The following is a 23,028-nucleotide window of genomic DNA, read 5'->3' as shown; positions in this document are numbered from 1 at the left end:
GTGTAGGAGCTGACCAGACATCCTGGGGCAGGGAGTTCCAGAGGATGGGAGAGGCTCTGGAGAAGTCCTGAAGGCAAGCATGGAAGCAGATGAAGAGGGAGCAAGAGAGCAGGAGGTTATGGGAGGAGTGGAAAGGACGATTTTGGCAATATCTGCAGATGAGGTTTGTGATGTAGCTGGGGGTAATGTTGGGGATGGCCTTGTATGTTATAGTTAGTATTTTAAATTTTATATGGTGGGGTAGGGGAAGCCAGTGAAGAGATTGGTAGAGAGGAGCAGCTTTCACAGATCAGTTAGTAAGGTGTTTTAGTCTAGCATCAGCATTCATAATAGAGTGAAGGGGGATAGCCTATGTAAAGGTAGGCCAGTGAGGTGGGAGTTGCAGGCAGGAAATAAACAAAAGAGTGAATAAGTTGTTTTGTGGTGTCATTAGTCAGGAAGGGGAGAATTCTAGAAATGTTGCAGAGGTTAAGGTGGCAAAAGGTAGCCAGTGATTTGACGTGTGTGTGTGTGTGTTGGGTGTACGGGAGGTCAGAGTCTAAGATTACACTTAGCACCTTGGCATGTGTGTGTAGGGATCAATGATTTTGCTGTTGATCTTAATTGTAAAGTCATGGGGAGGGGATAGGGTAGGAGGAAATATTACAAGCTCAGTTTTAGAGATTGAGTTTGAGGAAGTGGTGTGACATCCATACTGATATGTGGCTCAGTAGGTTTGTCATACGTGAGGAGATTGAGGGGGTGGGTTGAGGAGTCAGAGAGATAGATCTGGGTGTCTCCAGCATAGAGGAGGTATTTGAAGCCATGGGAGGTTATCAACTGGCCCAGCGAAGTGGTATAGAGAGAGAATAGTAGGGACCCAAGGACGGAGCCTTGGGGTACCCCAACAGAAAGAGGAAGAGGAGCGGAAGAGATGGTGTTGTATGTGACATTGAAGGTGTGCTGGCATAGGTAGGAGGAGAACCAGGAAAGAGCAGAATCACATGGGCTAATGAAGTGGAGATTGTTGAGGAGCAGTGGGTGGTCAATGGTGTAGAAGGCAGCAGAAAGGTCCAAGAGTATGAGTATGGAGCACTGGCCATTGGTTTTAGCAGTTAGTAGGTTGTTGATGAGTTTTAGTAGGGCAGTTTCGGTGGAATGTTGTGGACGGAAGCCAGGCTGTAGGGGATTAAGAAGGTTGTTGTTAGTGTTATTTCAATATGTTATTTCACAAGGTCATGTCTTAAAATGAATGTAAACCCAAGAACAAAAATAGATAGTATTGTAGCTTACCTGTCTTTACAGTAGATGTGGTGACTGCATTTGTTTTCTTTTCTTTTTTTTTTTTTTTAGATTTTTTCCTTTATTTTTACCTGATAATCCTGCTATTAACACACCTGTCCTAAGTGTTTTTTAGTCCAAGGACACTTTCAATGATATATTTGTCAGACCAAAGGCGAGCAAATAAAAGAAATGCATTGTTAGAGTTTACTTTAAAGACTAAGCTGCATTTTAAATTCTAGTTGGGCAGAGACCAGCACTGAGATTCCAGACCCAAAATGTACTAATTTGCTATTTCTCCGCATTAAAAAGATAATAAACTATTAGGAAAGCCACTATTTTTCATGAATCAATATTTTATCTCTGCCTTGGTTCCTGGTTTTCTGCTCTGATCAACAGACCACCCATAGAACCTTATAACTATCACTAGGCAGAAGCTAGTTGTGTTTTAGGACTGATAACTCCTACAATAACCTCTGCTAACTGACACCTATATAAAATATAATATACTAAAGTATAATTCAATACTAAATCTAAGGACAAAAAGACAAGAGAAAATACTTATTTACTATTGTGAAATGTGTTTAAATAGATTATAAATACGAATACAAATTAACTACACATAATTTTTCTTCACTTAGTTTAAACTAGTTATTTTTTAAAGGTTTATGAAAAAACATTATACAGCTGAAATATTAGAAGTACCATGTGGTACTAAAACAAAAGAGCTATCCTAACAAAAATCTCTTATTTTTACAGTTAACATTTATATTCTACCTTCTTTTAATTGTAATTTTTAATGTACCTGTTGATTATCATAGAGAAAAGATTGATTAAAAACTAAAATAAATATTCAGCTTCTGTCCTTATACAATGTACAGGCAGAGAGAGAATAGCGATTCAACTATTTATCCTCTCTTGGCCAAGATAAGTTAATTGCCCCTGAGATTCCTAAATCTCATGAGATCAGACTTAACTATGGAAAGTAACTCAATGGAATGAAACATTTTATTGCCTTAATAAACTTTTCATAATGGAGTTATATACACTTTGGTCAACTTGGATGTAGAAGAAACAAATAAGTAAATAAAATAAAACTTAAAAGGCAAAATAAGGCATGGAAAAAAAACTACAAATCTTGGAAATCAGTTGCAGGGATCACCTCAATAGAAGACCCAATATATTAACCACTTCAATACCGGAATCTTTTACCCCCTCCTGCTCAAGCCAATTTTCAACTTTCAGCACCGTCACACACTGAATGACAATTGCGCGGTCAGGAAACACTATAATCATATGAAAGTTTCATAATTTTTTTCACACATATAGAGCTTTCTTTTGGTGGCATTTAATCATTGCTGTTTTTGTTTTTTGTTTTTTAAAACAAAAAAGCCTGAAAATGTTGAAAAAAATAAACATGTTTTTCTTAGTTTCTGTTACAGCGTCATCACATAACTGGTGTGGCGGTGATCAGGCACACTGACTGGTGACAGTATTTAAAAAAAAATAATAATAATTTTGTTCGATTTATACATTATTGTTTATTAAATTTTTTTCTTTTTCACTGTACTACTCTGGGGAAGTGATCAGGATTTTTTTTCACACACAATGGTGAATTTTACAGTTATAAGCAAACATTTTTTATCTGACTGAAAACTACTCATTCAGTATTACTTTTGTGATTAGCTGTGATTGGCCATAGTTAATCACATGGTACAGTTGGGCTGTGATTGGCCCTCTCTGTACCATGTGATGACTGTGACCAACCACAGAGCTCATCAAATAGTACACAATGAATGGCATGAATCAAGGTCTTTCATTGTGTTTATCTGTCCTGTGATCTGCTTTGATTGACCACAACAGTCACATGGTACCGGCAGCGGGTGGGTACAGTGATCTGTCATTGGCCGTGTTTGATGGACATGGCTGGTCACAGATTGTGGCGGAGCATGGCCCCATCCTGGGAGGACATCATATGACATCCTTCCAGAACAACAGTGTTTCCGCCTAGCTGTCATTTTGCAATAGGCTGGGCGGGAAGGTGTTAAAGAAGTTTATTTGTACATCTGCTTATATGCAGTGGTAAGGATCAAATCTGCCTGATATGATCGAGAAAGTCACCCAAGCATGTAAGCACCTTTACTATCACCCAGTTTAGAGACCAAGCAAGTTTAAGGGCTCTTTCACACGGGCGTTCCTTTTTTTTTGCCCGATCAGGTCCTTTTTTTTTTTTTTGTAACGGACACGGATGACACTTGTGTCATCCGGTCCGTATGTCCGTTTTTCATCCCATCCGTTTGCGGATGAAAAACTGACATAATGCATGTCTATGTAAATACGGATGTCTGCTGATGACACCACTGACATCAGTTTTTGCTTCAGTTCCGTTTTTTGAAAGGAAGAAAAAATAGGGTTCTCCTCCGTTCAAAAAAACTTAACTGAACTGAACTGAACTGAACTGACAAAAAACGGATGTCAGAGGATGATCATCCGATGACATCCGTATTTACATAGAGATACATTATGTCCGTTTTTCATCCGCAAACGGATGGGATGAAAAACGGACATACGGAATGCCCATGTGAAAGAGCCCTAAGGCTTCTTTCACACGGTCCGCCTCCGCAGGTGGATCCGTGTTGCTCAGCGGGGATCGATCCGCGATCCCCGCTGAGCCGGGCGGATGACAGCTCCGTCTCCCCTTGCAGAGCGGAGAGGGAGGTATCTCAGCACCCGCTGCCCTCTATGGGGGATCGGAGGAGAGCGGACCGCTTGTCCGCTCTCATCAGATCCCCTCCGATCCGATTACTGAACGGATGGAAAAATAGGGTTTCCATCCGTCCAGATTTCAGCACAGGATCGGATGCGGATGGCAGCGGGTGTCAGCGGAGGTGACCTCCGCTGACACCCGCTGCCCCATAGAGCTGCATGGAGGATCCGATCAGATCCGCCTAAAAAACTGACAGGCGGATCTGATCGGACCGCCCGTGTGAAAGAGCCCTTAAGGAAAAAGAAAAATCACTTTTAGGTTAAGTTACTTCAGAGAAACAATAGCCATGCATTATCTGGATTAACAGAGCACAGGATAAGGCTTTAACATGGAGTATAATTTAGCCTGCATCAAACACTATATATTTTACAACTGCATAAACTAAAAAAGAAGTATAATACACTGCAAACATTGTGGTACACAGGAATGGCCTGGCATAAAAATAAATCCTAAATTTGTCAGCTGTGTAGTAACTGAACAAATAAAAGCTGTCGAAACCTGACAGAGAACTGGACTAGAGGCAGCAAAAGGTGGAAACACTTGCAGACCAGCAGTGGTGGCAGGAGATAGTAATGGTGACAGGCAAGCAGCAGTAGTAGGAGATGGTAATAATGGCAGGAGATGGTAATGGTGAAAGGCCAGGAGTGATGGAAGGCGATGGTAATGGTGGCAAGAGGGGGGTCACAATTATGACAGGGCAGTAGTGGTGGTAGGAGATGATAATGTTGGCATGCCAGCATTTTTGAAAGGAGATTGTAATGATGTGTGCTATAATAATTTTTTTGGGACAAATTGAAATAAAAATGTGATTGTTAGGATCAGTTGCCGGGTTGGATACTCATCACTGATCCAGCACTGGTTAATTTTTGTAAAGGTGAGATGGTCAACTGTGTGGGGACCGGTGGATTCTTTTTTCTGTTACAAAACCATCTACCTTGGCCAACAAATAGGATCTTGACACTCTTTGGGAAAGCTGTTTAGAGGCTCCTCTTCAGCACCTTTTGCAAAAGGAGCATGGAGCGCTCTCTGTGTTTGGAAGGGGCAGTGGCGGTTCTACATTAAATTGCTCCCTGGGCAAGACTCCCTCCCGGCGCCCCCCCCCAAAAAAAAAAATAACATGACAACATAACAATAAATGCAGAGTGCCACAGCATTGCCCCCAATAAATGCAGAGTGTCACAGCATTGCCCCCAATAAATGTAGAGTGCCAGGTATAGAAAACCGCTTAGCGGCACAGGCTAGCATTGATCAGATGATTTTTTTTTCCTCCAGGTTCGTGTGCTGAGTGCCACCCCCCACGTGTCATGAAAAAAATGCCGCCCCGGGCGGCTGCCCCGTTCGCCCATGCCTAAAACCGCCACTGGGAAGGGGTAAAATATATCCCTGGAAACCTGCCCAATGTCTTCCTTCTCCTCACTGCTGACTCCCCAATGCTTCTTCTCCAATGACTGGTGCTACTCCACAAGGATGGAGTCAAAATAAAGCAGGTCCGGAGACAGCAGGAAGTCCTCCTCTTTCTCCTGCTGCTGTGCTTCAAGTGCCCAGTCTATTGCACTACACATTGTTTGTTTCGAACATGAACAGCAGAGGGATTGTGTCATTGATGACATGGCTCACCTTTCTGGTTGTCTCTTAACAATGACAGCAATGTCATGAAGGTGCCATCCAGATCTTATTCACACAAGTACTCATTTGCAAGCCACTGATTCAGGTAAAGCCACTGCAACAAGGTCAAGGTTAAGATACTTGGGATAGGTATATATCGCATATTACATGGTTGGCACTGCAGGCAGCTTATGTTGGTCTGCTGTAGGACATCCTAGAAGCCTAGGTTCCTAACTCAGAACCTCTGCCCCACCAGGTTGAGAACATGTGCCGGGCAAGGCATGTGTGTGAACTTTCCTTGCCAAAGGGCATAAAGCATGTTGGTGCCTTTGTCACACACAACCTTTAATAGCACAAGATGGCATAGGGTCAGCCACTTCTCAGCCTGCTCCTGCAGAGATGACAGAATCATGGCCCCAGTTTGGTTCCTCTCCCCAGGCATAATTTTGCATGGGCTGTTGTATAGGCTGTTAGTCACTTGGGAGGGACTAGTGGCATGGGGAATCACCGGATGAGGCTACTGAGAAGTTAAGGGTAAATTTGACTGACCTGTAGCAACCACCAAGTTACATAACCATCAGCTGGTGTGCCCTGTTAGAGTTTCTGTGAATATAAAATTAAATTTTCATTGTATTTTATCATTTCTATCATTTTTATCTATGAGACACGATTTCAAGTAGGTCAAAGGACAGTGTCAGACTAAGTTTAAAGCGGAAGTTTAGTCAAAACCCAGCTAACGCTAAACCTACTCTCTGCCCCATTCTAAACCTAAGCTGTCTAGCCCTGTAAAGAAAAAAATGGCGAAACTTACCAGTCTGCTCCCTAGTGTCTCCTTCTGTGTGGCGGAGAGAACCAAAAACGGCTGTGAAATGCCTGGGAACTGACGTCTCCCATAGAGTTACTATGGGGCTTCCGTTGTTGGCTGCCTCTCCTGCACACTCCCACACACTGAAGCTGCTGCTGACAGCTCAGCATGGGACTGGACCAGAGCAGCTGCAAAAAAGGTAAGTTTAGTGATTTTGTCTTTACAGAACTAGATAGATTAGGCTTAGAATGTGGCAGAGGGTAGGTTAAGCGTTAGTTAGGTTTTGACTAAACTTCCACTTTAACTATACCAAGAAGCAGAAACTGAATCAATTTGTTCTGCAAGCATGTTGTTTACAAATCAGTTAAATTAGGAACTTTTAACAATGGGGAAAAGTTGACTCCCTAAGCAAGTTAACCTTGTTGGATAAAAATCCTATGGTCCAGCTGGTCTTTCATTGTTTTGGCAATAAGGGAAGTAAGACCTGAAGAGAAGAGATATATGTTCTCGACGTGTGTGGTTCGTTTAGTTCTGAATTAAAATTGGGACAATTTTTTTGGTATTTGGAAATTCGGATGTACTTGAATTTCCGAGTTGCAATTGTAATGAATTTAAACAAATCCGAAATAATGAAACAAAACTTCACAAAATTTGGATATGGATCTTGGAATTTAATTTGAAAAGTTTTAGAATCAAATTCAAATCGTTTTCTGATTCAAATAGTTTTTGAATTCAAATAGTTTTTGAAGCGATTTCGAATTCAAATTTCCAAAGAGAATTAAATAGTAAAACAGAACAAAATAGAATACAAAATAAAAGAACTGAATAAAATAGAATAGAAAATAAAGAAATAGAAAATAATGAAATATAATAGAATAGATTAAAAAATAGAATAGAATAAAATAGAAAGAATATAATTTCTTCTGAAATTCGAATTTCAAATAGAATGAATTTGAATTCAAATACAATATAAAAGAATAGAACAGAATAGAAAAATAGAATAGCGTAGAATAGAAAAAAATAGAATAGAAAAGAAAAAAGAATACAATATGATAGAATAAAATATAAAGAATATAACCTTTCTCATATAACCTTTCTCCAAAATTAAAATTTTTAATAGAATAAATAAAAATTCAAATAGAATAGAAAAGAATAGCATAGAATAAAAAAGAATAGAAAATAAAATAATAAAATAGTATTAAAAAAACAATAGAATATAATGAATATAACCATCTTCCAAAATTAAAATAAAAAAATAAATAAATTTGATTTTGAATAGAATTTGAATCAAATAGATTTCAAATGAAATTTGATTAGAATGGAATTCAAATGGCATTCAAATTTGAATCAATTCGAATTTTTTAAAATAGGTCGAATTGAGTTCAGTTCAGAAAATTTGAATCAGTTTGAATTCGAATAAACGAAACGAATTCTGAAAACGAATTAAACAAATTAAACAAATTTAATTAAATGAATTTATGTATTTAACTAATCGTAATAAAACGTAACAAATTTTTTCGTCTGCACATGTCTAAAATGTTCCAATTTAACCACTTCCATACCGCGCAATTTCAGGCACTCTGGTCCTACATGTGAAAATCATCATTTTTTTGCTAGAAAATTACTTGGAACCCCCAATCATTATATATATTTTTAGCAGAGACCCTAGGGAATAAAATGGGGGTCCTTGCAACTTTTTATGTCACACGGTATGTGCGCAGAATTTTTTCAAACGCGTTTTTTGGGTGAAAAAAACTGATTTATGAATTAAAAAGAATTAAAAAGAAAAAAAAAAAATACACTTAAGTTAGCCTAACTTTTTTTGTTTAACCACTTGCCCCAGCCCGCCGTCAAATGACGGCGGGACGGTGTGGCCATTGTTCTGGGCGGACGTCATATGACGTGACCCATTAAAGCAGGGCAGGCGCGCGATCGTGTGCGCGCCGCCCTGCACTGCCGGTGTCGGTGTGTCCCCGGGACACAGCCGGTCACCGGCAGGGGGGAAACAGCCAATGGGCATGGCTGTTTCCCACGTGATCGGCTGTGTTCCAATGACACAGCCGATCACAATGTTAAAGCCTGGAATCAGACCGCGCATGCTCGATCGGGAGCGCGCAGCGCGGTCATGTCGGTGGCTCTGTGTTCCCTAGGAACACAGCTAGTCACCGGCAGTAGTAAACAGTCACTGACAGTGACTGTTTACTATGTGATCGGCTGTGAATCCATTCACAGCCAATCACAAAATGTAAACAAAGAGCAGTAACTCACTGTTACTAGCTCTTCTCCCCTCACACAGTTTCCAGTGTGAGGAGAGCAGAGCTAGAAATAGTGAGTTACTGCTCTGTGTACCTGTGAATGTAAAATCACAAAAATAAACTTGTCCCCACACAGTCCTCAGCCCCCCCCAATTGCACCTGTCACCCAACAGTCACCTCATCAGTGCCCAGAAATTGACACCCATAAGGCGGAAATCGCTGCAACATCGCACAGCGTTTGGGGTGCTATTGCAAATCACAGGCAACGCACAGGCGTCCCGCGATTTGTAATGATTTCTGGATCGCAGGCAGAATCGCAGTGATTCTGCCTGCGATCGCTACGCTCACATGTGAACGTAGCCTAAAGTGCACCTGTCACCAGAGACTGCCATCAGTACCGCCGTGCACCATCGCCCGTCACCTGTCACCCATCGGTGACCATCGCCCGGCACCTGTCACCCTATCAATCACCTGTCACCCCATCAGTCATCGTCATCTGTCACCCTATCAATCATCGTCACTTGTCACCCCATTAGTGATCGTCACTTGTCACCCCATCAGTGATCGTCACTTGTCACCCTGTCAGTGATTGTCATCTGTCACTCCATCAATCATCGTCACTTGTCACCTCATCAATCATCGTCATCTGTCACCTCATCAATCATCGTCACCTGTCAACCCATCAGTCATTGTCACCTGTCACCCCATCAGTCATTGTCACCTGTCACCCCATCAGTCATCGTCACCTGTCACCCCATCAGTCATCGTCACCTGTCACCCCATCAGTCATCATCACCTGTTTGCCATATACATGCAACCACTTACCGACCGCCTAACGACTATATGCGTCGGTCATTAAAAGCTAAATACGGGTTATGGCAGCAGATAGCTGCCATAACCCCGGTATTTTTTTAAACGGCGGGCGGTCGGCTTTCAGATAAGGGTCGTCCAAGTGGCGGATTCGCCGCGGAATTACCCTTACGGTGCAGGGGAAGAGGTGCCCCCCCTCCTGCCGCGTCCCAGACATTTTCCCAGCTTACCGGACCCGCTGGCAGCGGGGAAAACTATCCAGTCCCGGATCCTCAGAGACAGGAAGTTGAGTGAGGGCAAGATGGCCCTCACTCGACTCTATGGTCTTGGAGGACCGGAGCTACGTCAAAAGTCGTTGCCTAGCAACCGGTTGAAAGGGCCGTTTTTTTTTTCCTTTTTCAACAATTTTTTTTTTCTTTTTTAGTGTAGTTGTGAGGTGTGAGGTCTTTTTGACCCCAGATCTCACAATAAAGAGGACCTGTCATGCCTATTTCTATTACAAGGGATGTTTACATTCCTTGTAATAGGAATAAAAATGATCAAAACATGTTTTTTTTTTAAACTGTGTAAAAATAAAAAAATAATAAATAAAATAAATAGGAAAAAAAAAATTAAAGCGCCCTGTCCCCGTTAGCTCGCGCGCAGAAGCAACCGCATACGCAAGTCCCGCAGAACATATGTAAACGGTGTTCAAACCATACATGTGAGGTATCTCCGCGATCGTTAGAGCAAGAGCAATAATTCGAGCCCTAGACCTCGTCTGTAACTCTAAGCTAGTAACCGGCAGAAATTTTTAAAATGTTGCCTATGGAGATTTTTAAGTACCAATGTTTGGCGCCATTCTGTGAGCATGCGCAATTTTGAAGCATGACATGTTGGGTATCTAATTACTCGGCGTAACATTATCTTTCACATTATGGAAAAAATTGTGCTAAATTTACTGTTTTCTTATTTTTTAGTTCAAAAAAGTGAATTTTTTTAAAAAAAATTGCATTTGGAAGACTGCTGCGCAAATATGGTGTGATAAAAAATATTGCAATGATCTCCATTTTATTCTCTAGGGTCTCTGCTAAAAAAAATATATAATGTTTGGGGGTTCTAAGTAGTTTTCTAGCAAAAAAAATTATTTTAGCTTGTAAACACCAAGTGTCAAAAATAGGCCCAGTCTTAAAGTGGATAAATGGACAACTTTGTGAAAAGTGCTACTTGGATGTTAGGCCTCTGTATGTGGCTAGGCTGTGTAAAAGTGTTACACATGTGGTATCGCCATACTCAGGAGGAATAGCAGAATGTATTTTAGGGTGAAATTTTTGCTATGTACATGCTATGTGTTAGAAATATTGCATAAATGGACAGCTTTGTGTAAAAAAAAATGCGTTTTCATTTTCTTTCCACATTTTCCAAAAACTTGTGGAAAAAAAATGACATATTCAAAAGACTCATTATGCCTCAAAAATTATACGTTGGGCTGTTTGCTTTCCAAAATGGGGTCATTTTATGGGGGTTTCCATTGTCCTGGTGCTCCAGGGCCTTCAAAAGTGCGATAGGTTGTCAGGAAATGATATGTGTTATTTGTGCTCCTAGAATGCCAGACGGTGCTACTTGGATGTTAGGCCTCTGTATGTGGCCAGGCTGTGAAAAAGTCTCACACATGTGGTATCGCCATACTCAGGAGGAGTAGTAGAATGTGTTTTGGGGTGTAGTTGCAAGTATACATATGCTGTGTGAGAGAAATAACCTGTTAATACGTCAATTTGTAAAAAAAAAAAATCTTCATTTTGCAAAGAGTTGTGGGAAAAAATTACAACTTCAAAAAATCCACCATGCCCCTTATTAAATACCTTGGAATGTCTACTTTCCAAAAAGGGGTTATTTGGGGGGTATTTGTACTTTCCTGACTTTTTAGTGTCTCAAGAAATGAGATAGGCCTTCAGTACATCAGGTGTGATTAAGTGTGATCAATTTTCAATGAATAGCACCATAGCTTGTGGACTCTATAACTTTCACAAAAACCAAATAATATATACTTATTTGGGTAATTTTTTTACCAAAGATAAGTAGCAGTATAAATTTTGGCCAAAATTTGTGAAGAAAAATTACTCATTTGCTAAATTTTATGACAGAAACAAAGAACAATGCGTTTTTTCACAATATTTTCAGTCTTTTTTTATTTATAGCACAAAAAATAAAAAACCCAGTAGTGATTAAATACCATCAAAAGAAAGCTCTATTTGTGTGAAAAAAAGGAAACAAATTTTTTATGGGTACAGTGTTGCATGACTGAGTAATTGTCATTCAAAGTGTGAGAGCGCTGAAAGCTGAAAATCAGTCTGGGCAGGAAGGGGGTGAAAGTGCACTGTAGGCAAGTGAAAGATGATGTTACGCCGAGTAAACAGATACCTAACATGTCGTGCTTTAAAATTGCGCACACTCGTGGAATGACGCCAAACTTCAGTACTTAAAAATCTCTATAGGCGACGCTTTAAAATTTTCTACAGGTTACCAGTTTAAGAGTTACAGAGGAGGTCTTGGGCTAGAATTGTTGCTATCGCTCTAACGTTTGCGGTGATACCTCGCATGTATTGATTGAATTCCGTTTACATATGTGGCCGCGACGAACGCATTCATTTGCTTCTGTGTGTGAGCACGGGGGCACTTTACATTTTTTTATTGTTTATGTAGCAAGGTTTCTAGGCCTGTGGCCTGATGTGGGTCTGCCATTAGAACCGGTACTCTCTCCAGCCCATGTGAGCTGCAGCCCTGGGTGTGATAACTGAAGCAACAACAAGTCCGGCATCTATGTTTGTGGTTTTTATTTGATTTAAAGGGGATGGGAGAAGGGAATGAGTGGGATACTCCTTGCGGCTCAAACTAATTACACATGGGACTTTGTTACTGAAAAAATGCCCGTTGGCACTTCCTCGACACCAGCTGGCGCCAGCCAAGGCTCACTGACTCTGAGAACTCTCTGTGTAGCTGAAGAAGTGTTGAATCCCCGACTTATAGTCCTGTAGATACAAGACTGAGCTGTAGAACTCCTGACACTGCTGTGCTGTGGAAGTCACTAAATACTGTTCCCCGCTAGGTACAGCTTGAGGTAGTATCTTGTAGAACTTTGTGTAACTGTCGCTTTACTGACACTCTCTGTACAATTCGGGGCCCAGACTGCCGGTACCCCCTTTACAACTTCAGGGTCCTCTACCTAGGCACTCTCTTTACAGCTAGCTGACACTGGATCCCAGAACCTCTTCCGGAGTGGTCCCCTCTAATACTTCAGGTGAACCCCAGGGGCAATCCTCAGTACTCGCGACCTGTGTAGGCTTTCCTGGGACTGGACCCCTCTCTCTCTCTCCGCAGGCTCTCAGTACACCAGATCCCCTCAGCTCAACTCAGCACTCTCTGGATACTCAGGCAACACCCCGAGACATCCACCTTCCTCAGACAGGAGGAGCGACAGCTGCACTCTCCTTCCTTGGACTCTGCTCCCGCCAAAGACAATCTGTCACGCACTTCCCCCCAAACTTATACCCACTCCCAGAATCCTTTGCAGCCTAATCTGCCTTCTGGGGTAGTTACAAGCTGGGATGTGCCCCCTGATTGGACTTCCCACACTGCCCTATGAGAAGCCTCTCACAGGATCCAGTGGGGATACTTCTCCCCTCAGGAGGCACATCTATAAGTCTTGACACCCTACCTAACAAATCACAGTCCTGCTGTTAGGCAGACAAGGCCCACTATATATTTTACCTAGCACCTACCTGTAGGGTGCAACATTTATTTTATTTTTATTTTTTTATTTTTACACTTTCCCCTTCATTTTTTTTTTTGATCACTTTTATTCCTATTACAAGGAATGTAAACATCCCTTGTAATAGGACTAGTGAATGACAGGTCCTCTTTGTAGGGAGATCTGGGGTCAATAAGACCTCAGATCTCTCCTACAGGCTAGAAAGCCTGAAATAATGATAAAAAAAAAAAAAAATCTCGGCTATTCAGCCGAGATCAGTGCAGTATTGAAAACTGCCAGGCCGGGCATGACATCATCACGTCGTGCCCCGGGCCTCCGAGAGTCATAGAGACTGCCAGGGACCATATGGTCCTCGCAGTCTCTATGGTGACAATTTAGACTGCTTTTTGGCGGCGGGAGGGGGGGGGGTGTCGCCTGTAAGAATGATGTTTAAAATGTTTAAAATATTAATTATATACTGAAAATAAGTTGTATGCTTAAACTACTTCCAATCCTCCACTTTAGTATGTGTACATGATAACACACATATTTTTAACAATAATAGTTACCCACAAACACAGCTGTAGCAATATTGTAATGGTGTCCCCTTTTTTTTTTTAAGATAAGATGATATCTTGTGTAGATCTTTAAATTAACTTTCTCTACATTTTCCAGTCTTTTTGTACAATGTCCCAAATATCAAGTTTTATACTGAAATACAAATACTGAAATATTGAAGAACAATGGCCACCTGTGTTCACAGAAACTTATTAATTACCACACGTTAGAAGCCTTTCAGCCCCTAAAAGATATTTTATGATTTTAGGTAAACTAACATAGTTATATAAAAAAAAGTCACTTTATTTGTTACCAGAGAGATTCTTTTGACTATTTCACTTTTCCTGTCACAATTTTTGGACTTAAATATTGGGACCAGTTCTTAAACATTTCATCTTTGCAATGGAGTTATCAAATACACAGAATATTTATGCACAAGCAATATGCTTAGTTCCTGATGACGCGTGGGACGCAAAACGACCGTAGAGCTATTATCTCAAACGCTTAAGGTCCAGCCATCACTCCATCTTGTAGTGTGGCTTTTGAAGCGAGTCTATTTAAAATAACATAGTTGTACCTGTATAGAAAAATATTTATTTATCCTATAACAGATTAGTTACGCCGAGATTTTGATTTTTCCCCTGATAACATAGGGATATATATTTTTTGTCCCAGTGTGCCATCTGGTGGTCAGGTCAATTATTGCTTAAATACACAAAACGTTAATCAATAATCTGGGCTACGAATGAGAAATAAGATTACACCCTCTGGGCAGTTTTTTGAGTTGTATTATTTTCACTGAATAAATGGCAAGTTAGGTAGACAGAAACACATAACACACCCATCATCTACAGGGATTCAAGAACACATCATTAGACATTCTGGGACCCACATCTTCCAGCTTATCTAGAAGTCATTTTGGGAAGACAACTCAACCTATTGATAGGCAACCATGTTAAAGGTCTGGTCAGCAGTCATTTTAAAGCCTTTTGTTTTACCCAGCAATCCCCTACATCCACTTTTGGAAGGTAACTATATCATATTAATCTCTTGGTGATTTTTGTTTGCTTAACTAATAGGCTACTTGCAACAATCTTTGCTTTTATTTACTCTTCCTCTCACAATAGCATAACCTCGAGAGTTAGATCAAATTTTTAAATATTTTTTCTTGTTTTTTTCTTTAGCCGTATTGGCGCACGTTTACATATTTTGATACTTATTCATTTGTCAGGAGAATAACTGTTGGAATCCGTAAAATGCAGATTTTTTTCTGCTAGGTAGTTATAAATAGCTATGCTGTCTAAGAGGGGAAATTCATTATTTATTTAATTCAATATACAGTATCTCACAAAAGTGAGTAAACCCCTCACATTTTTGGAACTATTTTATTATATCTTTTCATGTGACAACACTGAAGAAATTACACTTTTCTACAATGTAAAGTGGTGAATGTACAGCTTGTTTAACAGTGTAAATTTGTTGTCCCCCTCAAAATAACTCAACACACAGCCATTAATGTCTAAACAACAAAAGTGAGTACACCTGCAAGTGAAAATGAACAAATTGGGCCCAAAGTGTCAATATTTTGTGTGGCCACCATTATTTTCCAGCACTGCCTTAACCCTCTTGGGCATAAAGTTCACCAAAGCTTCACAGGTTGTCACTGGAGCCCTTCCACTCTTCCATGACAACTTCACAGAGCTGGTGGATGTTAGAGACCTTGCGCTCTTCCACATCCCAGAAGGCTTCCTTCTGGGATGCCAGAAGGCTTCCTTCTGGGATGACAGCCATGCAGACCAATTTGATGCAGTGTGCGGCGTATGGTCTGAGCACTGACAGGCAGACCCCTCCATCCCTTCAACTTCTGTAGCAATGCTGGCAGCACTCATACGTCTGTTTCCCAAAGACAACCTCTGGATATGACGCTGAGCACGTGCACTCAACTTCTTTGGCTGACCATGGTGAGGCCTTTTCTGAGTGGAACCTGTCCAGTTAAACCCCTGTATGGTCTTGGCCCCCGTGCTGCAGCTCAGTTTCAGGGTCTTGACAATCTTCTTATATCCTAGGGCATCTTTAAGTAGAGCAATTCTTTTTTCAGATCCTCAGAGAGTTCTTTGCCATGAGGTGCCATGTTGAACTTCCAGTGACTGGTATGAGAGAGTGAGAGTGATAACACCAAATTTAACACTTCTGCTCCCCATTCCGACCTGAGACCTTGTAACACTAACGAGCCACATGACACTGGGGAGGGAAAATGGCTAATGGGCCCAATTTGGACATTGTTACTTAGGGGTGTACTCACATTTGTTAGCTGCAGTTTAGACATTAATGGCTGTGTGTTGAGTTATTTTGAGGGGGACAGCAAATTTACACTGTTATAAAAGGATGTACACTCACTACTTTACATTGTAGCAAAGTGTCATTTCTTCAGTGTTGTCACATGAAAAAATATTTACAAAAACGTCAGGGGTGTACTCACTTTTGTGAAATACTGTATATACCCAGGCTTTAGCTTGATACCTTAAGTAATTTGTTGTGAAGATAATTTTAGTGTCTGTGTCAACCTCTTAATCCGACTGTTAGTGGTATTTGTAAAGGGACTTACGGTAAATACATTTTGTTTATTTTTTTAGCCCGCAGTCCATACTTACACCCAATCGTATAGTGTTAACTTCTGCATTGGGCAAAGTAGCTTGAGAATAAATAATTATCCAGTTTAATAATTTTTAATAAATTATTTTTGTATTGGAGGTACTGTTGTTCATCAAACAATTAAACAAACAATATGGCCGACTAAATTAATCATTCAACTTCCCTGATAGCCCCATCCGTCATCCTTCCTGGCTGTCAGTAATTGATTCAGTAGGCTGTGAAAAAGATTTAACATTCATGGCCATGCTAGTGGGACCCATTAATCGGTTAGTATGTGGGTCCTGCCACTGATGAAAAGGAAGAGGATTGTGGGCCTTTGCCTGCTGACTGGTATCATCATCTTCCATTACCACGAGCTTTGTGGTGAACAGTTATGTGTTTCCTCATGATCCCCATGGTGTGCTCAAGTAATTTAGCTGACTCCTCTAAGCCAGTTTTTGGGGCTGAGGTGGGATTAGATGTTGAAGAGGAGAATAAGAGTCTGAGAGGAGGAAGAGCAGGATAATTAAGGTTTGGTTATCATCTCCACTAGCTCTGTTTGTCCGCTAGCTCAAAAGTTATTGCATTTTTTATAAAATATCAAACAGGTTTATACCTACCTGCTCTGTGCAATGGAATTGCACAGAGCGGTCCCTTGTCCTGTTTTGTCACCATGGTTGGTACACATCGCAATGCAAGTCATAGTGACTGAAGAATGTGTGTAGACTTTCCATCTGCCATAGTTTTCATTGAGTTTAGGTATAGAATGGATAATGAAAACACCAGCTGATGATGGACAAAAAGACTCTTCAATTCATGACCATCAATTACCAGAGAGGATTAGAGCTGGCAATACATCAGTCATAACTGATAGAAGTGAGCATATAGAAACCATTACAATAATAAAAATTAAATAAAAGCAACTGGACCTTGCAGGTAGTTAAATTAATCATTTTATACCCAGAACAAGAAAACTTATTTGATGCAGGGTGTTGAAAACATGTCCAAATATCATAAGCTGGCTAAGAAGAAGTAAATTGGAGTATGGAAATGATGGTTAATACAGACAAGAAGAATGATAGCCATGTTACCACTGAAAAAGACACATTATTGATACACGATTTGAACTTGCAGCTCAGGAACATGTATCAGTAAACATCAAGTTTCTTGATATTAGGGCCCTCAAGTGCAGTCATCGACATCAGCAAAATGCAGTGAATATTTAGTGTCAGAGACAACAGACACATGACAGGATAGACTCAAGGACTATGGGCATGACACCAGAGATGGTCAGAGACTGTGGACATAATACAGAAGATGGTCAGAGACTGTGGACATGATACAAGTAATGGCCTAAAACTGATACAAGAGATGGTCATTTACTGTGGACATTATGCAGGAAATGGTCAAAGACTGGGTATACACTGCAATACAGGGGATGGACAGAGATGGCGGACATGGTACAAGAGATGTTAGGACACTACAGACATATTACAGAAGATGGTCAGAGACTGCTGACATGATACAAGAGATGATCAAAGACTGCGGACATGATACAAGAGATGGTCAGAGACTGCGGACATGATACAAGAGATGATCAGAGACTGCGGACATGATACAAGAGATGATCAGAGACTGCGGACATGATACAAGAGATGGTCAAAGACTGCAAACATGATACAAGAGATGATCAGAGACTTTGGACATGATACAAGAGATGGTTAGAGACGTTGGACATGATACAAGAGATGGTCAGAGACGTTGGACATGATACAAGAGATGGTCAGAGACGTTGGACATGATACAAGAGATGGTCAGAGACATTAGACATGATACAAGAGATGGTCAGAGATGTTGGACATGATGCAAGAGATGGCCAGAGACTGCAGACATAATACAAGAGACGGTCAAGGGTTAGAGAGGCTGGATTCACCCCTTTTTTATGCACAGTGTGGGACCCACTGATAATAGGGTACTTTGACGCAGTGGTGGGCTTGAGCACGATATGGCCATATGGTGGGACTAAATCCCCATTTTTATTTATGGATTGTCTCCATATTTGATAGTCATTTCTTTTGCATGTGTGCGCTATTCTTTTTTAATATACATGTCGCTTGGTCCATATCTGCACTGGCTTTAGATATACATGTTCAGGGTTTGCTCCCCCAATTTTTTGCTTGTTTATGATACAAGAGATGATCAGAGACTTTAGACATGATACAAGAGATAGTCAGGACTGGGGACACGCTGCATGAGATGGTCACAGACTGATGACACATTACATGAAAATGCTAAAAACTACTGCTATAACAGGGAGATAGGGAAAAACTGATAAGTGCCTGCAGGGGCCCCCGAGGGACTATACAGAAAATGCCAAAAGGCTGCATGCGGCCCCAGGGCTGCAGGTTGGGCACCAGGGATCTAAATATACCCAATAATAAAATAAAATAAAAACCCATAAAACTTACATTCTGTATTTTTTATTTGATTAGATATAAATCACTTTAGGAATTGCTTATTTGCCTCAAATTCTTTAAACAATGGCTTTTATTTCAGGCCAGGTAGGAGACCAGCATTTGTTCTTCCATCCTCTGGAACCCATGTGTGGAGAATAAAATTCTTCTAAAAGGATTGAAACCTAACTTTAGGTCTCTTGTCTAAAATGTTGGTGAGCTGAACAGAATTTTTAATCCTATGTTATAATTTAATGGAGTATCAATAATTTTATTATTTGCAAAGCAGGGTGTTTAGACAAATTCAATACACGTTTGGATGTGTTTTTTTAGCTAACAGCACTCAGGTTAACCTGGATGGACAGATGTATTTATTCAACCTTTCCAACTATGTACTGTAACTATGAACTGGTGTGGACATATACAGTATCTCACAAAAGTTAGTGCACCCTTCACATTTTTGTAAATATTTTATTATATCTTTTCATGTGACAGCACTGAAGAAATTACACTTTGCTACAATGTAAAGTAGTGAGTCTACAGCTTGTATACCAGTGCAGATTTGCTGTCCCCACTCAACACACAGCCATAAATGTCTAAATCGCTGGCAACAAAAGTGAGTATACCCCTAAGTGAAAATGTCCAAATTGGGCCCAAAGTGTCAATATTTTGTGTGGCCACAATTATTTACCAGCATTGCCTTAACCATGCTGGGCATGGAGTTTACCAGAGCATCACAGGTTGCCACAGAAGTCCTCTTCCACTCCTCCATCACAACATCACGGAGCTGTTGGATTTTAGAGACCTTGTGCTCCTCCACCTTCCATTCGAGGATGCCCAGCAGATGCGTAATAGGGTTTAACTCTGGAGACATGCTTGACAAGTCCATCGCCTTTACCCTCAGATTCTTTAGCAAGGCAGTGGTCGTCTTGGAGGTATGCTTGGGGTCATTATCATGTTGTAATACTGCCCTGGGGCCCAGTCTCCAAATGGAGGGGGATCATGCTTTGCTTTAGTATGTTACAGTACATGTTGGCATTCATGGTTCCCTCAATGAATTGTACTCCCCAGTGCCAGCAGCACTCATGCAGCCCCAGACCATGACACTCCCACCATCATGCTTCACTGTAGGCAAGACACACTTGTCTTTGTACTTCTCACCTGGTTGCCACCACACACACTTGACATCATCTAAACCAAATAAGTTTATCTTGGTCTCGTTAGACCACAGGACATGGTTCCAGTAATCCATGTCCTTAGTCTGCTTGTCTTCAGCAAACTGTTTGCGGGCTTTGATGTGTATCATCTTTAGAAGAGGCTTCCTTCTGGGATGACAGCCATGCAGACCAATTTGATACAGTGTGCGGCGTATGGTCTGAGCACTGACAGGCTGACCCCCCCACCCCTTCAACCTCTGCAGCAATGCTGGCAGCACCCATACATCTATTTTCCAAAGGCAACCTCTGGATGGGATGCTGAGAACGTGCACTCAACCTCTTTGGTCAACCATGACGAGGCCTGTTCTGAGTGTAACCTGTCCTGTTAAACCGCTGTATGGTTTCGGCCACCATGCTGCAGCTTAGTTTCAGGGTCTTGGCAATATTCTTATAGCCTAGGCCAGTGATGACAAACATTGGCACTCCAGATGTTTTGGAACTACATTTCCCATGATGCTCAACTACACTTCAGAGGGCATGAGCATCATTGGAAATGTTTTTCCAAAACATCTGGAGTGCCAAGGTTCGCCATCACTGGCCTAGGCCATCTTTATGTAGAGCAACATTTCTTTTTTCAGATTCTCAGAAAGATCTTTTCCATGGAGTGCCATGTTGAACTTCCAGTGACCAGTATGAGAAATTGAGAGCGATAACACCAAATTTAACACACCTGCTCCCCATTCACACCTGAGGGTATGTAACATTATAGAGTCACATGGCATCGGGGAGGGAAAATGGCTAATTGGGCCCAATTTGGACACTTTCACTTAGGGGTGTACTCACTTTTGTCGCTAGCGGTTTAGACATTAATGGCTGTGTGCTGAGTTATTTTGAGGGGACAGCAAATTTACACTGTTATACAAGCTGTACACTCACTAATTTACATTGTAGCAAAGTGTAATTTCTTCAATGTTGTCACATGAAAAGATATAATAAAATATTTACAAAAATGTGAGGGGTGTACTCACTTTTGTGAGATACTATACATTGGTAGGAACAGTGAGGGTACCTGATGGAGGGGAGGTTTAAGGGAAGGCTGCTGTATTGATTTTTATGTTAAGCCGGCCATAGATGGTTTCAATCTCGGCCGGTTCAGCAAGAACAGCTGTTATAGCCACTAGCAATAATCACTGTTTTTTCCTGGCTGGGACAGCTTCCCCCGCCTTAGGTAAGGTGATAACAGCAGATCAGAAAGGTGTTCTGCAAGATGCTTCCCTAAATCTGTATATCTTCTTACTACCAATATGCTTCAGAGGTGACCACAAAAAAAAAAAAAAAACAACACAAAAAAGCAATCATAAGCTGTTGATATTACATCTTGATACTACATTTGTTACCCCAGTGTAATGTAATGCCTTCAGTTGTCTTACAAAAAAATGATAAAAACATAATTGATTATCACCAACAGTTAGCTTTTCCATATAAGAGACTAGATTTTCTTAAAAGCTAGAAACTCTTATTGCTATACAGATTTATTATGTAATGTAATCATTTAGGACAATATATCTAACCACACTTTAAAGTTTTTTTTTTTTTACATATTTCTTTGATATTTCAATGTCTTCCCCAGGGCCAACTTCACATCTTTATTCTTTAAACTGTAGATCAAAGGGTTTAGCATTGGAACAGTAGCTGTGTTGAAAAGTGAAAACATTTTATTGGAGTCTAAATTTCCTTGCCATGTTGGTTTTAAGTACTGACAGCCCAAAGTGATGTAAAGGAGAGCCACAACCGTGAGGTGTGAGGAACATGTATAGAAGGCTTTATGTCTGCCAGTGCTTGAATGAATTTTTAGTATGGAGAGAATAATAAAGATGTAAGAGAAGAAAGTCAAAAGAAAGGGAAAAATCGAGAGGAAGATCCCATTGATTAAAATGTAGAGTTCCAGTGATGATGTGTCATTGCAGGAAAGTTTTATTAATGGCACAATGTCACAGAAGAAGTGATTGATTTCATTGGATTTATAAAAAGTAAATCTTGATAAGTAGATGAGTATAGGAATAATTTGAGAAAAGCCAAGGACCCAACAGAAGAAAGCCAAGATGATGCATACCTTTCTGCTCATGACCATGGTATAGTGTAGAGGTTTGCAGATGGCCACATAACGGTCATAACTCATAGCTGTCAGGATAAACAAACTGTCACAGGAAAATGATGAAAACATAAACATTTGGATCATACAAAAAGTGAAAGATACAATTCTATTATGGGATACAAAAATAGCAAGTATCTTATGAAGAGTGATAGTGGTTGAAGACATGTCTAGGATAGACAAGTTTCCCAGGAAGAAGTACATAGGAGTGTGCAAATGGCTTTCTAGACAGATCAGTAGAAGAATAGTCAAGTTACCTCCAAGTGTCATAAGGTACATTGTTAATACCAAGAGGAAGATCGGAACTTGTAACTCAGGAACATCAGTAATACCTTTTATGATGAAGTATTTTAGTGCTGTGTAGTTTGTAGGACACATTAAATTTGATAGGCCCCTGGATAAATTTAATCAGCTTATCAATTCTCAATTTTGTTAAAACAAATAATAGTACACATAATTATTAAACTAGCATGTTTCACATTAAATGTAATTAGAACGTTTAGAACTAATACATACATGTAAGTGATTTATAACATTTTCAGAATCTTAATAGCTTGGAATAGGATGGGTTTCTGACTGTGTGTGATATAATTCATGATTTAGTAAGAAAGTTTGCTACATTTTTTGGGCTAACTAATCACAGTTTGGCTGTTAAAGTTTAGTAAATTCCCAAGCTCATGGCGGGCATATTCAAAGAGCCTTTCTTTATAAATAGCATCAAAAGCTTATATATAAAGCCAAAACTTGTGTGGTGAGTAAGTGGTTAGAATCTCTGTCAAGTGTTTAATGTTGTTGCTGATCCAATTAGAGAGAATCATCCTCTCTATTTGTACTGATGACCTCTGTCC

The 23,028-nt window shown here is 40.4% G+C and overlaps 1 protein-coding gene across 1 annotated transcript; it reads right to left on the bottom strand.

Annotated features, from left to right (window-relative positions):
• Positions 1-21,622: 21,622 nt before the first annotated feature.
• On the bottom strand, positions 21,623-22,558 carry LOC309560287 (olfactory receptor 8G17-like; the record flags this gene model as incomplete). The annotated part of the gene is made up of 1 exon (XM_082263887.1): positions 21,623-22,558. One exon carries the CDS (start codon positions 22,556-22,558, stop codon positions 21,623-21,625), a length of 936 nt encoding a protein of 311 aa, XP_082120013.1.
• Between the last annotated feature and the right edge of the window lie 470 nt (positions 22,559-23,028).

Source organism: Pelophylax lessonae (genome assembly GCF_965119305.1).
Source record: "Pelophylax lessonae genome assembly, chromosome: 7".
NCBI lineage: Eukaryota > Metazoa > Chordata > Amphibia > Anura > Ranidae > Pelophylax > Pelophylax lessonae.
Note: the sequence above shows the minus strand (reverse complement) of the source record. Positions and strands in the feature narration are given on the sequence as shown.